The 20,631-nt window shown below is 32.3% G+C and overlaps 1 protein-coding gene across 3 annotated transcripts in view; it reads right to left on the bottom strand.

Annotated features, from left to right (window-relative positions):
- Positions 1-20,631, bottom strand: part of LOC127709696 (folliculin-interacting protein 1-like) — a 175,144-nt gene that overhangs the window by 24,706 nt on the left and 129,807 nt on the right. For all 3 annotated transcript variants that reach the window (XM_052215331.1, XM_052215330.1, XM_052215332.1), the window contains 2 exons: positions 1,853-1,979; positions 1,398-1,528 (listed from right to left, as the gene is read on the bottom strand). In XM_052215331.1, coding sequence (XP_052071291.1) covers positions 1,398-1,528; positions 1,853-1,979 — 258 coding nt within the window. The remainder of the gene's footprint in view (positions 1-1,397; positions 1,529-1,852; positions 1,980-20,631) is intronic.

Here is a 20,631-nt window from a genome sequence, read left to right as displayed (position 1 = left end):
ACAGTGTGGAAAACTGATTATATGAGTGATTTTTTCAAGTCCAAGGACCATAACTCTGCACAAAATTATCAGACCAAAACAAAAATTTGAACTTGATCTATAACTTTTCATGATAAAACTATATACCAATTATTAATCAATATCTTCAAGCATGATGAAAAAAAGTGTGGAAAACACTCTAACATTAGATATAATTAATAGTTCTCTTTAAAATTAGATATGATGTAATACAATGTATACTTATTTTCAAGTTATAATCAAATATAATTAATACATGTTATAGTTCCAAATATTTTTTCTTTCATTTGTCACAAACTAATATAGATTTGTAACTTATCTAAAAAATGTCAACAAATTTTATCTATACACAATGTAATGTAATGAAATATATACCTTAATAAAAATAGATTATTATCTTATTAAGAGATTTCACTTTATAATTTTTTATTTTATGTATATAGCATTCAGAAAATTAGTTTATACAAAATAAAAAACACTTCAAACAATTAACCAAAGAATGTCTTTAAAAAAATGAGTTATCTCTCTTTGTAAAGAAATATGGTCTAACATACAAAATGTAGTACTCTAACATTAGATATAGACCATGATAACTCTGGACTAAATCATCAGACCGGAACAAAATTCGAACTTGATCTATAACTTGTCATGATAAAACTACATACCAAATATCAAATCAATATCTTCAAGAACGAAGAAAAATAGTGTGGAAAGCTGATTTGCCGGACTGACGGATGGACAGACGGACGGAGTGCAAACCTTAAGTCCCCTTCCACTTCGTCAGTAGGGGACTAATAATTGTCAGACATGTTGACTACAGACAGACTGACAAAAGTATACCATAATACGTCCCGTAAACTGGCATATAAAAACTGCAAAATTTCCTTAAAATTACCAATTCAGGGGCAGCAACCCAACAACGGATTGTCTGAATCGTCTGAAAATTTCAGGGCAGATAGATCTCAACCTGATGAACATTTTTACCTATTGTCAGATTTGCTCTAAATGCTTTAGTTTCAGAGATATCAGCCAAAAACGTCATTTTACCCCTATGTTCTATTTTTAGCCATGGCGGCCATGTTGATTCAGGCGGGGTTGTAGGACACATTTTTTAAACTAGATACCCCAATAATGATTGTGGCCAAGTCTGGTTAAATTTGGCCCAGTATTTTCAAGAGGAGAAGATTTTTGTAAAAGTTAACAATGACGGACGACGGACACCAAGTGATTAGAAAAGCTGTAAGCCTGTAAGGCCAAGTGAGCTAATGATTATTTTCTTACCTGGTGTACATGTACATCCCATTACTTGCTTTATACTTTTGTTTTTAAACAAGCAGTTAATATTCCACATATCTTATTTATACAGAACAGAATCTTACCCCAACACATGTGTTAAATCATGAACACTGCATTTTTTAGAACCATCTGTAGTAATATCCTTCAGATATTCTGCTAACATTTTACTTTTAAAGTAAATTTCTTGCAGTCTATCTTCTAAATGCATCAGACACTGCAAATAAAAGGATTTATTTATCAAAAATTAAATTTTTAGTCAATAGCTATAGCTTACATTTTTGGACCACAATGACATATGTTTTAATTGTTCATGATGTCTTATGTAAAAGTGGAATGAAGGTATATTTATATACACACTTACAAAACAAATATATGTGCATTTGACCAAGGCTATTATTATAAGGCTGCTCGGAGCTCCATACACTTTTCTTTTAAAGATCATCTTTATCCATATAAATACATCTAATTTTAATCAAAACCATTTTAACTCTCACACATTAATTAATTTTCAAATAAAGAATGCTATTATTTTACTTACAAATTCTGGACTCATTTTAAGTTTCCATAATTGTAGGACGTCTTCTATTAAGTTACAGACTAGTTGTGATGCTACAACTGGCTGAGGTGACTTCTCTGGGAATAAACTACTATTTATTTCTACAGTCCTGTTAAAAAGAATTTATAATTTAGTAAGTTTTGTATTTATAATAGATACAAGAAGATGTGGCATGAGTGCCAATGAGACAACTCTCCATCCAAGTCACAATTTGTAAAAGTAAACCATTAAAAGTCAAAGTACGGCCTTCAACACGGCACCTTGGCTCACACCGAACACCAAGCTATAAAGGGTCCCAAAAATTGACTAGTGTAAAACTATTCAAACAGGAAAACCAACAGTCTAATCTATATAAATAAACTGTTAACACAGAGATATGTCTCGCCTATTTGTTATTTTGATAATGCAAATGTTAAAATTAAAATAGCAATACTTTATCATGTAAGTTATGCAAATATTCAAAGTCAATTAACCACGACTGAAGGTACGGGGTAAACAATCTCCAAGGAAATGAGATGTGCCAATGCTAATAAAACTGCAAACCAAATACCATTGACTTTTCATAAGTCGTTCCCTTTAAACAAACCTAAACACAAACATTAACTTGTAAACTATGTAAAAGTTTCAAAGTCAATGAAACATAATTAGGGGGTGGGGTTATATAATCTCCATGGAAACGAAACTTGAAATTGCCAATACCTTTGTATACCGAATATCATTGACTTAACATTAGTGGTTCATCTTAAACTGAACTAATCGCAAACTAATACATGATAACTAAGCAAAAGTTTCAAGGTCAATAGACCATGACTGAGGGGTAGGGACCAAATATTCTCCATGGAAATGAGATGTGCTAATGCTTATACAACTGCATACCAATTATCATTGACCTACCACTAACGGTTCCCCTTAAACTGACCTAATCACAAACTAATACATGAAAACTAAGCAAAAGTTTCAAAGTCAATAGACCAATGAGGAGGGGGCGGGGCCAAATAATCTTCATGGAAATGAGATATGCCAATGCTTATACAACTGCATACCAAATATCATTGACCTACCACTAGTGGTTCCCCATAAACTGACCTAATAACAAACTAATACATGTAAACTAAGCAGAGTTTCAAAGTCAATAGACCTTGACTGAGGGGCCGGGGCCAAATAATCTCCATGGTAATGAGATGTGCCAATGCTAATACAACTGCATACAAATATCATTGACCTACCACTAGTGGCTCACCATGAACTGTACCTAATCACAAACTAAAACATTGTTGACGCTGCCACTGTCGTCGTCGCCGAAGCCAGAAACAGCATACCTTTGTCTGTGTTTTTACTCCGTCAAGGCGAGACAAAAACGAGGAAAGAGAAACACTTATGAACCACATCAACAAACGACAACCACTGAACATCAGGTTCCTGACTTAGGACAGGTGCAAACAAATGCAGTGGGTTTAAACGTTTTAATGGCGCCAACCTTCACCGTACCTGAAACAATAGTGTAATAACACAACATAAAAAGACACACTATAAAATATCATTTGAAATGGCTACACTCAATCAAAAGACATATTAACAATAAAATGCTCCGCTGGGCGCAGCTTCATACGATCGCAGAGGTCAAATCCTGAACAGTGGGGGCAAGTATGGACACAACATTCAAGCTTGATACAGCACTGAATTTGGATTGTGATTAAATATTTGACACAGCATAGGTTTCTGACACAGAATGAATGTGGTCTAAGAACTAAAAAAATTTTAATTTACCTATTCAAACCATATCATTATTACTTACTTTTATATATAAATCAGAAATAACCAATTTAAAATGGAAAATTTTAAAGAAAACAAGAGTGTGCACGCTGAAATGTCTCGCCTTCTTTACTAAGCATTGATTTTATGTTGATAGTCCTAAATATAAAGCTTTACTACAAGTAACACATAAACTTAACATGATCCAAGAAAATTAGATCAAGGTCAGATAAACCAAACGAGAAATACATGTACACCTTACAATGATTCAATAAACCAAACATAGTTGACCTATTGCTTATAGTTTCTAAGAAACAGTCTTAACCAAGAAAACTTAACATTGACCAATGAACCATGAAAATGAGGTCAAGGTCAGATGAACCATGCCAGACAGACATGTACACCTTACAATCAATTTATGCATTAAATATAGTTGACCTATTGCTTATAGTATCTAAGAAACAAACTTAACCATGAAAACTTAACATTGACCAATGAACCATGAAAATGAGGTTAAGGTCAGATGATACCTGCCAGACAGACACATACACCTTACAATCCTTCCATACAACAAATATAGTTAATCTATTGCTTTATGTTGAAGAAAAACAGACCAAAACACAAAAACTTAACACTGAGAAATGAACCGTGAAAATGAGGTCAAGGTCAAATAAAACCTGTGAGACTGACATGTACAACATAAAATATTTCCATACACCAAATATAGTTGACCTATTGCATATAGTATTAGAAAAAAAGACCAAAACTCAAAAACTTAACTTTGACCACTGAACCATGAAAATGAGGTCAAGGTCAGAGGACACCTACCAGTTGGACATGTACACCTTACAATCATTCCATATACCAAATATAGTAGACCTACTGCTTATAGTATCTGATATATGGACTTGACCACGAAAACTTAACCTTGTTCACTGATCCATGAAATGAGGTCGAGGTCAAATGAAAATTGTCTGACGGGCATGAGGACCTTGCAAGGTACAAACATACTAAATATAGTTATCCTATTACTCATAATAAGAAAGAAATTAACATTACAAAAAATGTTGACTTTTATTTCAAGTAGTCACTGAACCATGAAAATGAGGTCAAGGACAATGGGCATATGACAGACAGAAACTTCGTAACATAAGGCATCTATATACAAAGTATGAAGCATCCAGGTCTACTAGCTTCTAAAATATAAAGCTTTTAAGAAGTTAGCTAATGCTGCACTATTCCTATGTCGAGCTTTCTGCAACAAAAGTCGCAGGCTCGACAAAAAAAATGAAAAAAAATCCCCCCCCCCCCAATTTTTTGAAACCCCTTATGATTCATCACCCCCAAACTCAATCACAGCCTTCCCTTTATGGTATGGTACCTTACAGTATAATTTCAGAGAGATCCATACACTTGAACACACTTTATTGTCTGGAAACTAGAAAAATGATTGTTTTTTGGCCCCATTTTCCTAAACGTTTGGGGCAATTACCCCCAAACTCAAACCCAGCTTTCCCATTGTGATATGGAACCTTGTAGTACAATTTCATAAAGATCCATACACTTACACACAAGTTATTGTCCTGAAACTAGAAAAAATGCTTGTTTTTTGCCCCTTTTTGGCCCTAATTCCTAAAATTTTGAGGCAATTACCCCCCCCAAAAAATCCCAGCCTTCCCTTTGTGGTATGGTACCTTGCAGTACAATTTCAGAGAGATCCATACACTTGAACACAAGTTATTGTCTGGAAACTAGAAAAATGCTTATTTTTGGCCCCTTTTTCATCAACGCTTTGGGCAATTACCCCCAAACTCAATTTCAGCTTTTCCTTTGTGATATGGAACCTTGTAGTACAATTTCAGAAAGATCCATACACTTACACACAAGTTATTGTCATAAAACTAGAAAAATGCTTGTTTTTTGCCCCTTTTTTTGCCCCTAATTCCTAAAATTTTGAGGCAATTACCCCCAAAATCAATCCCAGCATTCCCTTTGTGATATGGAACCTTGTGGTACAATGTCAGAGAGATCCATACACTAACACACAAGTTATGTTTCGAAGTTCCAAAAATTATTATTTTTGACCCCTAATTCCTTAACTGTTGGTTCCATAACCCCCAAAATCAATCCTAACCTTCCTTTTGTGGTATTGAACCTTATGGTAAATTTTCATAGAGATCCATTCACTTAAACTAAAGTAAGAGTGCAATAAAATGCTCCGCAGGGCCCAGCTTGACACGACCGCAGAGGTTGAACCCTGAACATTTGGGGCAAGTATGGACACAACATTCAAGCTTGATACAGCTCTGAATTTGGATTGTGATTAAATATTTGACACAGCATAGGTTTCTGACACAGAATGAATGTGATATAAGAACTTAAAAATTTTAAATTGGACATTCACCTATAATGGTCCAATATCCAAAATCTAAATACATGGTTAGATTCAGCATATCAAAGAACCCCAAGAATTCAATTTTTGATGAAATCAAACAAAGTTTAATTTTGGACCCTTTTGACCTCAATGTGGACAAAGTTGAAAACGGGGCCCAAAAATCAAAAATCTAAATACATGGTTAGATTCAGCATATCAAAGAACCCCATATATTCAATTTTTGTTGAAATCAAACAAAGTTTAATTTAGGACCCCGATTTGGACCAACTTGAAAACTGGGCCCATAATCAAAAATCTAAATACATGTTTAGATTCAGCATATCAAAGAACCCTAAGAATTCAATTTTTGTTAAAATCAAACTTAGTTTAATTTTGGACCCTTTGGACCTTAATGTAGACCAATTTGAAAACGGAACCAAAAATTAAGAATCTAAATACACGGTTAGATTCGGCATATCAAAGAACCCCAATAATTCAATTTTTGATGAAATCAAACAAAGTTTAATTTTGGACCCTTTGGACCTCAATGTGGACCAATTTAAAAACGGGGCCCAAAATCCAAAAACTTAATACACAGTTAGATTCAGCATATTAAAGAACCCCAAGAATTTAAGAATAAAACCCCATTGAAATTGGTCAAGAAATAAGCAATTTATACGAAGTATCTTCTTTTGCACAATACTGTGCAATTGAATATTTCTTGCTATTGCGCAATACTGCACAATTGACAATTTCTTGCTATTGCGCAATATTGTGCTATTGGATATTTCTTGCTATTGCGCAATACTGTGTAATTGAAGATTTCTTGCTATTGCGCAATACTGTGCAATTGAAGATTTCTTGCTATTGTGCAATACTGTGCAATTGAAAATTTCTTGCTATTGCACAATACTTATTATATAATAATTTACACATCCTGTTTGGTGTGTACCTCCTACCAGATCATTATTATTTGCTTTTAAATATAAATCAGAAATAACCAACTTAAAATAGAAAATTTTAAAAGAAAAAAAAAGGAAAAAAAGAAAAAAAAGTAAAAAAAAAAAAAATCCCCCCCCCCAAATTTTTTGAACCCCCTTATGATTCATCACCCCCAAACTCAATCTCAGCCAAACACTTACACACAAGTTATTGTCATGAAACTAGAAAAATGCTTGTTTTTTGCCCCTTTTTTGGCCCCTAATTCCTAAAATTTTGAGGCAATTACCCCCAAAATCAATCCCAGCATTCCCTGTGTGATATGGAACCTTGTGGTACAATTTCAGACAGATCCATACACATGAACACAAGTTATTGTCTGAAAACTAGAAAAATGCTTATTTTTGGCCCCTTTTTGGCCCTTTATTCCTAAACGTTTCGGGCAATTACCCCCAAACTCAATTCCAGCTTTCCCTTTGTGATATGGAACCTTGTGGTACAATGTCAGAGAGATCCATACACTAACACACAAGTTATGTCTGGAAGTTACAAAAATGCTTATTTTTGGCCCCTTTTTCCTTAACTGTTGGTACCATAACCCCCAAAATCAATCCCAACCTTCCTTTTGTGGTATTGAACCTTATGGTAAAATTTCATAGAGATCCATTCAATTAAACTAAAGTTAGAGTGCGAAAACCAATGTGTCTTCGGACGACGCTGGGCGACGCCAGACGACGACGACGACGATGACGACGACGCCAACGTCATACCAATATACGACCGCAAAAATTTTTGTGGTCGTATAAAAACCAATGTGTCTTTGGACGACGATGCCAACGTCATACCAATATACGATTTTTGCGGTCGTATAAAAACAAGTGAACATACACTGAACGAATAAATTTGATCTATGACACAATGTAAATAAAAAATTAATAAAACAAGGGGGTTAAATGTAAAACAATATCAAAAGGACAACCATAACCTTGGACAAAATGCTGCCAAATAAAATAACGTATACAGGTAAATAAAAATAATTTATAATGTCTTTTAATGATTAATTCATTACAAGCTTTCTGTTCCTCAAAACATGGATTTCAGATAAATGTGAAGTATTTTTCAACTAGCATTGAATTTTTTTAAGGTTTTCTAATCCCACCTGTAGATATTTTTCATTTGCAATTTTGAAAAGTTACATTTTTTATGTTTATTGTATCTGGACACTGAGGCCTAATTGGGATGCATGATATCTCAATGTCTACAAATGTCTCTACAACAATGTTACATGTATTTAATGATTTAACAACAAAGCCATTTCTGCAGAAAAAACAACAAATTTTAGTCTAGGCAAACATGGTTTATTCATTAGTTGAAAATGAAAACTATCATTGTTATGGTCATAATTATAAAATAAAATGCTCCACTGGGCGCAGCTTGATACGACTGCAGACGTCGAACCCTGAACAGTTGGGGCAAGTATGGACACAACATTCAAGCTTGATACAGCACTGAATTTGGATTGTGATTAAATATTTGACACAGTATAGGTTTCTGACACAGAATGAATGTGGTCTAAGAACTTAAAAATTTTTAATTTACCTATTCAAACCATATCATTATTATTTGCTTTTATATATAAATCAGAAATAACCAATTTAAAATGGAGAATTTTAAAGAAAAAACAGGAAAAAAAGGGAAAAAAAATCCCCCCCCCAAATTTTTTAAACCCCCTTATGATTCATCACCCCCAAACTCAATCCCAGCCTTCCCTTTGTGGTATGGTACCTTGCAGTCCAATTTCAGAGAGATCCATACACTTGAACACAAGTTATTGTCTAGAAACTAGAAAAATGCTTTTATTTGGGCCCCTTTTTGGCCCCAAATTCCTAAACGTTTAGGGCAATTACCCTTAAACTCAAACCCAGCTTTCCCTTTGTAATATGAAAAACCTTGTAGTACAATTTCATAAAGATCCATACACTTACACACAAGTTATTGTCCTGAAACTAGAATAATGCTTGTTTTTTGCCCTTTTTTGCCCCTAATTCCTAAAATTTTAAGGCAATTACCCCCAAACTCAATTACAGCTTTTCGTTTGTGATATGGAACCTTGTAGTACAATTTCAGAAAGATCCATACACTTACACACAAGTTATTGTCATGAAACTAGAAAAATGCTTGTTTTGTTGCCCCTTTTTTGGCCCCTAATTCCTAAAATTTTGAGGCAATTACCCCCAAATTCAATCACAGCATTCCCTTTGTGATATGGAACCTTGTGGTACAATGTCAGAGAGATCCATAAACTAACACACAAGTTATGTCTGGAAGTTACAAAAATGCTTATTGTTGGCCCCTAATTCCTTAACTGTTGGTACCATAACCCCCAAAATCAATCCCAACCTTCCTTTTTGTGTTATTGAACCTTATGGTAAAATTTCGTAGAGATCCATTCACTTAAACTAAAGTTAGAGTGCGAAAACCAATGTGTCTTCGGACGACGACGACGCCAATGTCATACCAATATACAACCGCAAAATTTTTTTGCGGTCGTATAAAAACTGTTTACAAAACTTTGAATTTTTTGAAATACTAAGGATGTTATACATCAGGAATAGACTACCTTAGCTGTATTTAGCAAAACCTTTTGGAATTTTGGGTCGTCAAGGCTTTTTAACTTCGTACTTTATTTGGTCATTTTAACTGTTTTGATTCGAGCCTTACTGATGAGTCTTTTGTTGAACAAAACACATGTCTTGCTTATAAAATTTAATCCTGGTATTGAATATGAGTTTATTTACAACCATTGTGTTGCAGGCCTCTACATTATCAGTTTTTCTAACATGTTCATTCGGACAAATTGAAAGAAAATCAACTTGTCCGACATCTTAACTCACTTTCCCGAATTCAAAGTTACAAATCTAACATATTGATAATGTGCACAGTGACACTTTGGGCTTTTAGAATTCTTGATGAAGGGAGTGATTTGTTGTATAATATGAACTCATCTGTAACTAAATACAGAATATTGCATCATAAATTGTTTTATCATTTTGATTATTTGCCATTGCAATGTCAGTTCTCTGACTCAATAGTAAAATGTTTGTTTACAAGCTTTATATAGTGAAAAATTGATTATAATCACAACATTCAAATCTAAAATCATGGTCCACTGAAAAATTCTTTTTTTTCAATCAAAAGAATTTTGCAAAGCAAATAAATCAAAGCCATACTCCTTTGATTAAAATAATATTCATGGACATTTACCTATTATGGTCCAATATCCAAAATCTAAGTACATTGTCAGAATCAGCATATCAAAGAACTCTAAAAATTCAATTTTTGATGAAATCAAACAAAAGTTTAATTTAGGACTCTTTGGACCTCAATGTGGACCAATTTGATAAAGGAGCTCACAATCCAAAATCTCTCAATACATGGTAAGATTAAGCATTTCAAGGAACCACATAAATTCAATTTTTTGTGAATCAAACAAAGTTTAATGTTGGACCCTGATTTAAACCAACTTGAAAACTGGGCCCAAAAATCTAATATTTAAATACAGGTTTAGATTCAGCTTTTGAAAGAACCCTATGTATATTTAATTTAAGTTGAAATGAAACACAATTTAATTTTATCCATATATTTTCTGTGCAAAGGGAAATTACTCAAACTGGATAAATAGATATGATTATAATCATTAAACCAGTGAAGTGATGACTAAGGTCTATAAAATTAGATATGATGTAATTTTTCAAATTATAATCAATAATACAATAACAACAACCAGTGATGACTAAGTTCTCTAAAATAAGATATGATTTAACACTCAAACATTGTTAAAATCAGCATAACAAAGAACCCAAGAATTCAATTGTTGATTAAACAAAAGTTTAATTTAGGACCCTTTGTACCTCTATGTGGTATTATCTAACTAATAATGAAAATAAATACAGGTTTAGATTCAGCATTTCAAAGAACCCTATATATATTCAATTTATGTTGAAATCAAACAGTTTAATTTTGGACCCCGATTTGGACCAACTTGAAAACTGGGCCCAAAATCAGAAATCTAAATATATGTTTATTAATAGACAATATAAGCTAAGTTTTGAAAGGAGTTCACCTAATCAAAAAAATATATATAGCATTCAGAAAACTAGTTTTACAGAATAACAAACAATTTACAATTTACCAAAGAAAAGAAAAAAAAATCAAAAATTTTATTTATCATTAATACAATGTCTTTTAAAAATCGATAAAACTTATCTGTAATTATCTTCAAAATGTCTAATAATGAATAGTAAATTTCTAACTATATTTACTCCAATATAGCTTTTAATCATCAACACTTAGAAAACAGAAAATTTTCAAATAAATCTGTCACTCAAGATAAGACATTAACCATATGTTAAGTAAACTTATAACAGGACATATAAACAGGTGAAAATTATCTTTAAAGGCTTAGTGTAATCAAACTTTATGTATATAATTAACAATTTCTGTTCAAAGGAAAATAACTCAATCACAAAAAAATACCACTTATGGATATTAAAAAGGGCAATAACTCACAAACGAGAAAAGCTAAAAGCATAAAAATTGAACTTGACCTTCATTTAGTCGCAGGAAACAACCTATTTAAGTTTTTGTCAAAGGGTTTTCATGTTATTGAAGAGACACTGTTTGGCAGGTTAAAAATTGCTTTAATTTATCAGTGGAAGGCAAAATTAAACATTGCATTGTATAAAGCATTGATTGTAGTTGATTCAACTATAATCATTGAGAAAGGAAGATAACTCCAATTTTAATAAACTGCTTCGCTGAGCGCAGCTGGATACGCCCGCAGAGGTCCAACCCTGAACAGTTGGGGCAAAAATGGACACAATATTCAAGCTTGATAAAGGTCTGAATTTGGATTGTAATTAAATATTTGACATATTATTTCAGGTTTCTGAATAAATGAAGTCAAAGAACTTGAAATTGGTTATATGATTTGAATATATATTCAATTGAAGATTTCTTGCTGTTGTGCAATACACTGTGCTGCTGCGCAATACTTAGTAAATCTATTGTCAGACTATAAACAAATAAAGTTCAATTAATTCTCAATGTCATATTAGAAATTTATGAAAATCAAAAGGGAGCTTACATCAATAGATATAAACAATTCACCAAAGTTTCATGAGAATTGCTGACAGCATTTTTGAGTTATTGTCCGAAAAAATGGAAAATCCCCCCTTTTTTAATGAATAAAACCCCATAACTCAGAAATGTAAAGTGTAAAATTTATAAAATTCTAAAGGGAGCTTACATCAATAGATATAAACAATTCACCAAAGTTTCATAAGAACTGCTGAAAGCATTCCTGAGTTTTTGTCCGAAAACTGGAAAATCCCCCTTTTTTATGAATAAAACCCTGTAACTCGGAAATGTAAAATCTAAAATTTATAAAAATCGAAAAAGGGAGCTCATGTCAATAGATATAAACAATTCACCAAAATTTCTTGCAAGTTGGTGAAAGCATTCCTGAGTAATTGTCCCAAAACTGGAAAATCCCCCTTTTTTTAATGAATAAAACCCCATAACTCGGAAATGAAAAATCTGAAATTTATAAAAAAACGAAAGGGAGCTCACGTCAATAGATATAATCAATTCACCAAAGTTTTATGCAAATTGGTTTAAGCGTTTTTGAGGTAATGTCCGACATGTTGACGACGGACGGACAGACGAACGGACAGACAACGGTATACCATAATACTTCCAGTAAACGGGCGTATAAAAATGACTTGATATTTAGAAAAAAAAATAAAAGGAAAATTTAATAATTTTTCCATTTGTAAAAGGCATAACTCTAGAACAGTAAAAGTGACGGCACCAAAATTCAAACTTGATCTGTATATTGTGGTAATAAGCATTTTGTATAAGTTTCATTACATTTGGTTAAGGCAAACTTAAGTTAGAGAACGGAAACGAAAAATTTAGCAATTTTTCCATTTGAAAAGGAGCATAACTAAAGTTAGAGAACGAAAACCAACTTTGGGACGTACGGACAGATGGATGGACGTACAGACAGACAAGGGTCAAACTTAATGCCCCCTCAGCTACGGCAGTGGCATAAAAAAAAATATGACAGACATGAACCAATAACTACCATTAAACCACAAATTCCTGACTTGGGACAGGCTCAAAAAGAATTTCGAGGGGTTAAACTTGTTTGTGAGTAATCAACCATCCCCCTAACCTGGGACAGTGGTGTTACAGCACAACATAAGAACAAACTATATCAATTAGTTGAAAGGGGTTAACTCATCAGATCGATAATAAGCAGAAAAATATCCAATAACAAGAATGTGTCCATAGTACACGGATGCCCCACTATCATTTTCTATGCTCAGTGGACTGTGAAATTGGGGTCAAAACTCTAATTTGGCATTAAAATAAGAAAGATCATATCATAGGGAACATGTGTACTAAGTTTCAAGTTGATTAGACTTCAACTTCATCACAAACTACCTTGACCAAAAATTTTAACCAGAAGCGGGACAGACGGACGGACGGTGGGTGGGGCATAAAAACACAGACCGGACGTGGCAGGGTTATTATACATCTCTAAAAATAATAAATGGGGAATGTGTCCCTGGGACACAGATGATGCCCCCGTTTGTATATGTTATAAAGGGACACAACTAAAGAACGATAAAAGTGACACTACCCAAATTTGTACTTGATCGGATTTTTGTGGTAATAAGCATTGTGTATAAGTTTCATAACATTTGGTGGAGACAAACTTAATTTAGAGAAGGGAAACGAAAAATTCAGCATTTTTTTTCATTTGTAAATGGGCATAACTCTAGAACAGTAGAAGTGTCACCACCAAAATTCGAACTTGATCTGTGTTTTGTGGTAAAAAGCATTGTGCATAAGTTTCATAACATTTAGTTGAGGCAAACTAAGTTAGAGAATGGAAAGGAAAAATTCAGCAATTTTTCCATTTGCAAAGTGGCATAACTCTAGAACTGTAAAAGTGACGCCACCAAAATTCATACTTGATCTGTGTTTTGTGGTAATAAGCATTGTGTATAAGATTCATAATATTTGGTTGAGGCAAACTAAAGTTCGAGAACGGAAACTAAAAACTTAGCAATTTTTCCATTTGTAAAGGAGCATAACTCTAGAACGGTAAAAGTGACGCCACCAAAATTCAAACTTGATCTGTATTTAGTAAAAATAAGCATTGTGTATAAGTTTCATAACATTTGGTTGAGGCAAACTAAAGTTAGAGAACGGACGTACAGACAGACAAGGGTAAAACTTAATGTTCCCTCCGCTACGGCAGGGGCATAAAAACAAATATGATAGACATGAACCAATAACGAACACTAAACCACAGGATCACGACTTTGGACAGGCTCATAAAGAATTTCGAGGGGTTAAACTTGTTTGTGAGTACTCAACCATCCCCCTAACCTGGGACAGTGGTGTTACAGCACAACATAAGAACAAACTATATCAATTAGTTGAAAGGGGTTAACTCATCAGATCGATAATAAGCAGAAAAATATCCAATAACAAGAATGTGTCCATAGTACACGGATGCCCCACTATCATTTTCTATGCTCAGTGGACTGTGAAATTGGGGTCAAAACTCTAATTTGGCATTAAAATTAGAAAGATCATATCATAGGGAACATGTGTACTAAGTTTCAAGTTGATTAGACTTCAACTTCATCACAAACTACCTTGATAAAAAATTTTAACCAGAAGCGGGACAGACGGACGGACGGACCAACGGACAGACAAACAAACAGACGCACAGACCAGAAGACATAAAGACCCTACTACTATCGTAGGTGGGGCATAAAAACACAGACCGGACGTGGCAGGGTTATTATACATCCCTAAAAAATAATAAATGGAGACTGTGTCCCTGGGACACAGATGATGCCCCCGTTTGTATATGTTATAAAGGGACATAACTAAAGAACGGTAAAAGTGATGCTACCCAATGATTAAGATGGCCGCCGAGCTGTTAACACTATAAAAGTCAGCTCCTGCAATTTTTGCAAAATTCTTTGTTAATCAAGTGTGGATTTACATATTTTTGTGATTTTCTGATGTATATTGGCATGACTTATCTGAAGATGGATCTATATATGTTAAAATTGTGAAATTAATGACTTTTCCTCAAAGACATTGAAATATTACATATTGTATATAAGGAAAAGGAATTTCAGCTATAGATTAATACACACACCTATTGGTCATTATGCCTGGAGGCAGTAATACTTTAAACAAAACTTCCACTAAACCTACACATAATAGAACAGTAAGGAGTGTTCAGACATTATTGGCAGCTAAAAAGGACAACAAAGATGATAAAGAACCTAAGGCTAAAAGAACTCACTCTGAAGTTTCTAATGACTCAAACACTAGTCTTGATCTATCAGGTCTTATAAACTTTCAAAAAGACCTTGATGAAATAAAATTTAGCTTGAGGGATGTAACCACAAAAGATGATTTGATTGACATTACGAAAGACCTTGTCAAGACTTCAGACTTAGAAAATCTTGTTACTGGAATTGTGAAGAAATTGTTCAGTAAGTTTGAGTCATCACTGGAAAAAAAAATGAACGATAAAATTTCAAAAATTGAAAAAGAGATGGAAGAGAAAACAGAGGCACTATCTATTGAAAATGAGCACCTGAAAAAGAGACTTGATGCAGTGTCCTCTCATATGTCTCCTATTAAGACTGACCTAGCAGAAACAGCAAAAGTTGCCAAAATAGCCAATTTGAGTAGCAATTACAACGAACAATATTCCAGAAAAAACAATATCAAGGTGTTTAACTTTCCAAGGAGAGACAGACAAAACCTTCGCAAGGATTTCATTGAAATGGTAAAAAGAGATTTAGATGTTACTTTAGAAGATAGGGGTGTTGTGGCAATACACAGGTTACCAGCTGTACACGAGCCAAGTCCACTTATTGTTCGCTTCTTTAATAGTGATGTGAAGAGAAGTGTTATGCGGGTTAGGAAACAGTTGAATGGGAAGGTGAAATTCATTGATGATGTCACACAAAGAAATATGGAGCTTATTCATCGGCTGGAGAAGAGCAATCATTTTGAACAGGTTTGGTATTTTAATTGTGGTGTATATGGTAGAACAGAAAGTGGTGCACAGATAAAGTTTGGAATGTATGATGACATCAACTTTCGACTCAGACAATTTAGGTCTGGGCATTAACTTTTGTGGAAAAAAATATTTCTGACAATTATTAGATGTAAATTTGAGAAAATTTGAAAAAAAACCAAACTTTTTTTTAAACAAATATATTTAAAACAATTTCATGAGGAAGGCTCTATTTTGTAACAATACAATTGAATATTTTATATATGTATAAATCTAAAAAAAAAAAAAAGAAATAAGAACTCTAGAATTTGCAAAAATTGTACTTTACTTCAAGTATAAAATGATGCAATTATCTTAGTTTTGTGTCTATGTTTTTATTCAGTATTTCAACATTTATTCAAAGACAACAGTTTTCAAAAACATTTGTTTGTTTGCCTGATGAATTTGTGTTATCAATATTTTGTGAATATTGGTACATGTATGTACATGTATAGTGTAAATGTATTTACCTCATTATGGGGTCTCTGAAACTTTTAACAGTAAATTGCCAGGGTTTGCGGGATAGTGCAAAAAGAAAAGATGTGTTTAATATACTGAAAACAAAAAATTATAATATTTACTGCTTACAAGATACGCATTTTACTACTGAAATTGAGAATGCTGTCAGATCCATGTGGGATTTTGAATATTTTTTCTCTTCTTTTTCCTCTAATTCAAGAGGCGTATCAATCATGTTTAATAATAATTTTGAATTTAAAGTGCTAAAAGAGAAAAAAGACTTGAATGGCAATTACTTAGCATTAGATGTTATAATAGATAAACAGAAACTTACACTTTTGTCATTATATGGACCTAATATGGATAGTCCTGGTTTTTATGATCAGATTATGAAAGTTATTGAAGATTTTGGAAATGAAAGTTACATACTTTGTGGTGACTTTAATTTAGTATTAGATCCATGCATTGATTATTGTAATTATTTACATGTTAATAATCCCAATGCCAGAGATAAAGTTCTTGAAATTATAGAGCACTGGTCCCTTGTGGACCCTTTCAGAGAACTGTTTCCTGATCTACACAGATACACTTGGAGAAAAAAATCACCATTCAAACAAGCACATCTTGATTTTTTTCTTATTCCAGACTGTTTGTTGACAAATTTAAGAAATTGTAAAATCGAACTTAGTTATCGTTCAGATCATTTCATGGTAGTTTTAGAATTTGAATTTAATCCTTTTGTTCGAGGCAAAGGTCTATGGAAATTCAATAATTCATTACTTTATGATATTGAATACATAAATATTGTTAAAGATAAGATTTAAGATGTTAAAAGACAGTATGTTGCATTGGTTTATAATTTCGAAAATATACATGAGATTTGTAATGATGATCTCCATTTTACTGTAAATAGCCAGTTGTTTCTTGAAACTTTGTTGTTAGAAATTAGAGGTAAAACCATCTCTTATTCAAGCTATAAGAAAAAAACAAAGGGATAAAAAAGAAAAAGATTTATTATGTGATATTGAAGTATTAGAATCTACACTAGAAGAAAATTTAGTACATAGCTTAGAAATTAAAAAACAAGAATTAGAAAGTATAAGAAAAGAAAAGATTAGGGGTAAATTTATACGCTCTAGAGTTCAGTGGATTGAAGAAGGTGAAAAACCTACAAAGTATTTTTGTGGTCTTGAATCAAAAAATTTTACAAGCAAAATAATTCCCAAAGTAGAAAAGGATGATGGTAAAATTATTACAAACCAATTTGATATTTTAAAGGAGACAAAAGACTTTTATGAAAATTTATACAAAACTAGAGACAAATATGGCAATGGGTGTAAACTGAGTGATTTAGAAAGAGATTTGAAAGATTTAAATTTTAATAAATTATCAGTGGATGAACAGTTAAATTTAGAAGGGGAGATAACTATAAATGAAGCCAGCATTACTTTACAGAAAATGAATAATAATAAATCACCAGGGTCAGATGGTTTTTCAACAGAATTTTTTAAGTTTTTCTGGAATGATTTGAAATCTTTTGTTGTTAAATCTTTAAATTATGGGTCAAATTTAGGACACTTATCAGTGACTCAAAGGCAGGGAATCATTACATGCTTACCAAAAGACAATAAACCAAGACATTTACTCAAAAATTGGAGACCTATCTCCTTGCTGAATACTGTATACAAAATAGGTTCAGGGGTTATTGCTAGTAGATTTAAAAAAGTTTTAGACAAACTGATTGATTTAGATCAAACTGGCTTTATCAGTGGACGTTTTATTGGGGATAACATAAGATTAATTTATGATCTTTTACAGTATACAGAAGAACATAACATTCCAGGTTTATTGCTTTTAATTGATTTTGAAAAAGCATTTGATTCTCTATCTTGGGACTTTCTGGTGTCAGTTTTGCAATTTTTCAATTTTGGTGAATCTATTATTAACTGGGTTAAAGTATTTTATAATAATATCTCATCTGCAGTCATTCAGGGGGGAAATCTTTCAGACTTTTTTCAAATAGGACGTGGCTGTAGACAAGGGGATCCCTTATCACCCTACCTTTTTATTATTTGTGCAGAAATTTTGGCAATTCGAATACGGGGGAATAGAAATATTACTGGTATAACTGTGACTAGGATAGAATATAAGTTATCACAGTTTGCAGATGATACTTCACTTATTTTAGATGGAAGTGAACAGTCCTTAAATGAAACTTTAAATGAATTAGATTGGTATGCAAAACTTTCAGGGCTAAATATAAACTTTTCTAAAACACAGGTAGTTTGGATTGGGAGTAAAAAATATTGTAGTGATAAACTTTGTCCAAACAGAAATTTATCCTGGGGTACAACATCTTTTAAGTTATTGGGTATAAATTTTGATGTTGATCTTGATAAAATTATTAACATTAATTATAATGAGAGGATTTTGCAGATAAAAAATCTAATTAAGATATGGTCAAAAAGAAATCTTACAGTAATAGGTAAAATTACAGTTGTGAAAACTCTGATTTTACCTGTCCTTAATCACCTTATAATTACATTGCCAAATCCAAATCAAGAACTTGTGAAAAAGATCAATGAGCTTATTTTTAAATTTATTTGGAATTCACCTGTTCATAGAGTCAAGAAAGAGCTGTTGCAAAAAGATTACAGTGAAGGTGGATTGAAAATGATCAACCTTAGCTCCTTTATCACAGCCCTCAAACCTACATGGGTTAGAAAACTTTTCCAATCTGACAATAAATGGAAAAATGTTTTATTTTCCATAATAAATCAAGAAAAATTATTTAAATTTGGTAATGGTTATCTGTCAAACATTAAAGTAAATATGAAAAATAAATTTTGGCATGATGTATTCCATGCATGGGACATTATCATTGATAAAGATGAAAACAATACGTGGGAATATTTTTTGTCAAGCCCACTGTGGATGAATAATTGTATAAAAATGGAAAATAAACCTGTATTTTATAAAAAACTGGTTTAATAAAGGTATAGTTTTCATTAATGACATTATATCAGATGCTGGAAAAATTCTCAGTTTGGAACAGTTAGAAGAAACATTTAAAATTGACAGAAATGTTATGAAATACAACAGCATAATTTCTGCTGTAAAGAATGCAAGAAAGGGCTATGTTTTTGATAATTATAAACTAGTCACTCCATTTATTCCTTCATTTGCCAAGATTTTTTTTAAAAGCTCAAGGGGAACTAAAGACATGTATTCACTATTAGTTAGAAATAATATAGTTTCAACGGGTCAGAAAAAATGGGATCAAATTTTAAATGTAGATGAAAATGAATGGAGAATAATTTTCAAATTACCTTTTGTAGTCACAAAAAATACCAAACTGCAGTGGTTACAATATAGAATAAATCAGCATATTCTAGGTACAAATAAATTTTTGAATAAAATTAATGTCACTGACAATCCAAATTGTACATTTTGCCAAGAAGAAGTAGAAACTATTGTACATTTATTTTGGAATTGTGAAATTGTTCAAACATTCATTGATGAAATTGACTCATGGTTTTTGTCTAATGGTATAAGTGTTCCATTTACCATAAAACATTTTCTGTTTGGGGATATTACAAAATCATTTAGGGGGAATGCTGCAAATTTGATTTATTTGCAAATAAAACAATATATTTTCAACTGCAAATATTTTAAGAAAGCTTTAACATTGCAGGCAGTGCAAAGTAAAATAAAATCTTTATACAGCACTGAAAAATTAATTGCTGTTAAAAATTAAAGAGTAGATATTTTTGACCAGAGTTGGAATACTTTTGCCATCCTTTTCAGTGAATGATCAGTTATTTTTTACATTGTATATGTGTACATAAATTAATAGACATAGAATTTGCATATGATATATTGTCTCTTATATGAGAAAAAACTACATGATTCATCTGTGCAAATAAATAACCAAAACAAACAAAACAACTTTTAATTTCTTTGAAATTCATCTGATTATCTATCTTTCAATTATTTTTTATTTTTCTTTTTTTTGTTTTTTTTCATTATTTGAATTAAAAAAATCTACAGAAATATCTTATATATATTTAT

Source organism: Mytilus californianus, unplaced genomic scaffold (genome assembly GCF_021869535.1).
Source record: "Mytilus californianus isolate M0D057914Y unplaced genomic scaffold, xbMytCali1.0.p SCAF_7, whole genome shotgun sequence".
NCBI lineage: Eukaryota > Metazoa > Mollusca > Bivalvia > Mytilida > Mytilidae > Mytilus > Mytilus californianus.
Note: the sequence above shows the minus strand (reverse complement) of the source record. Positions and strands in the feature narration are given on the sequence as shown.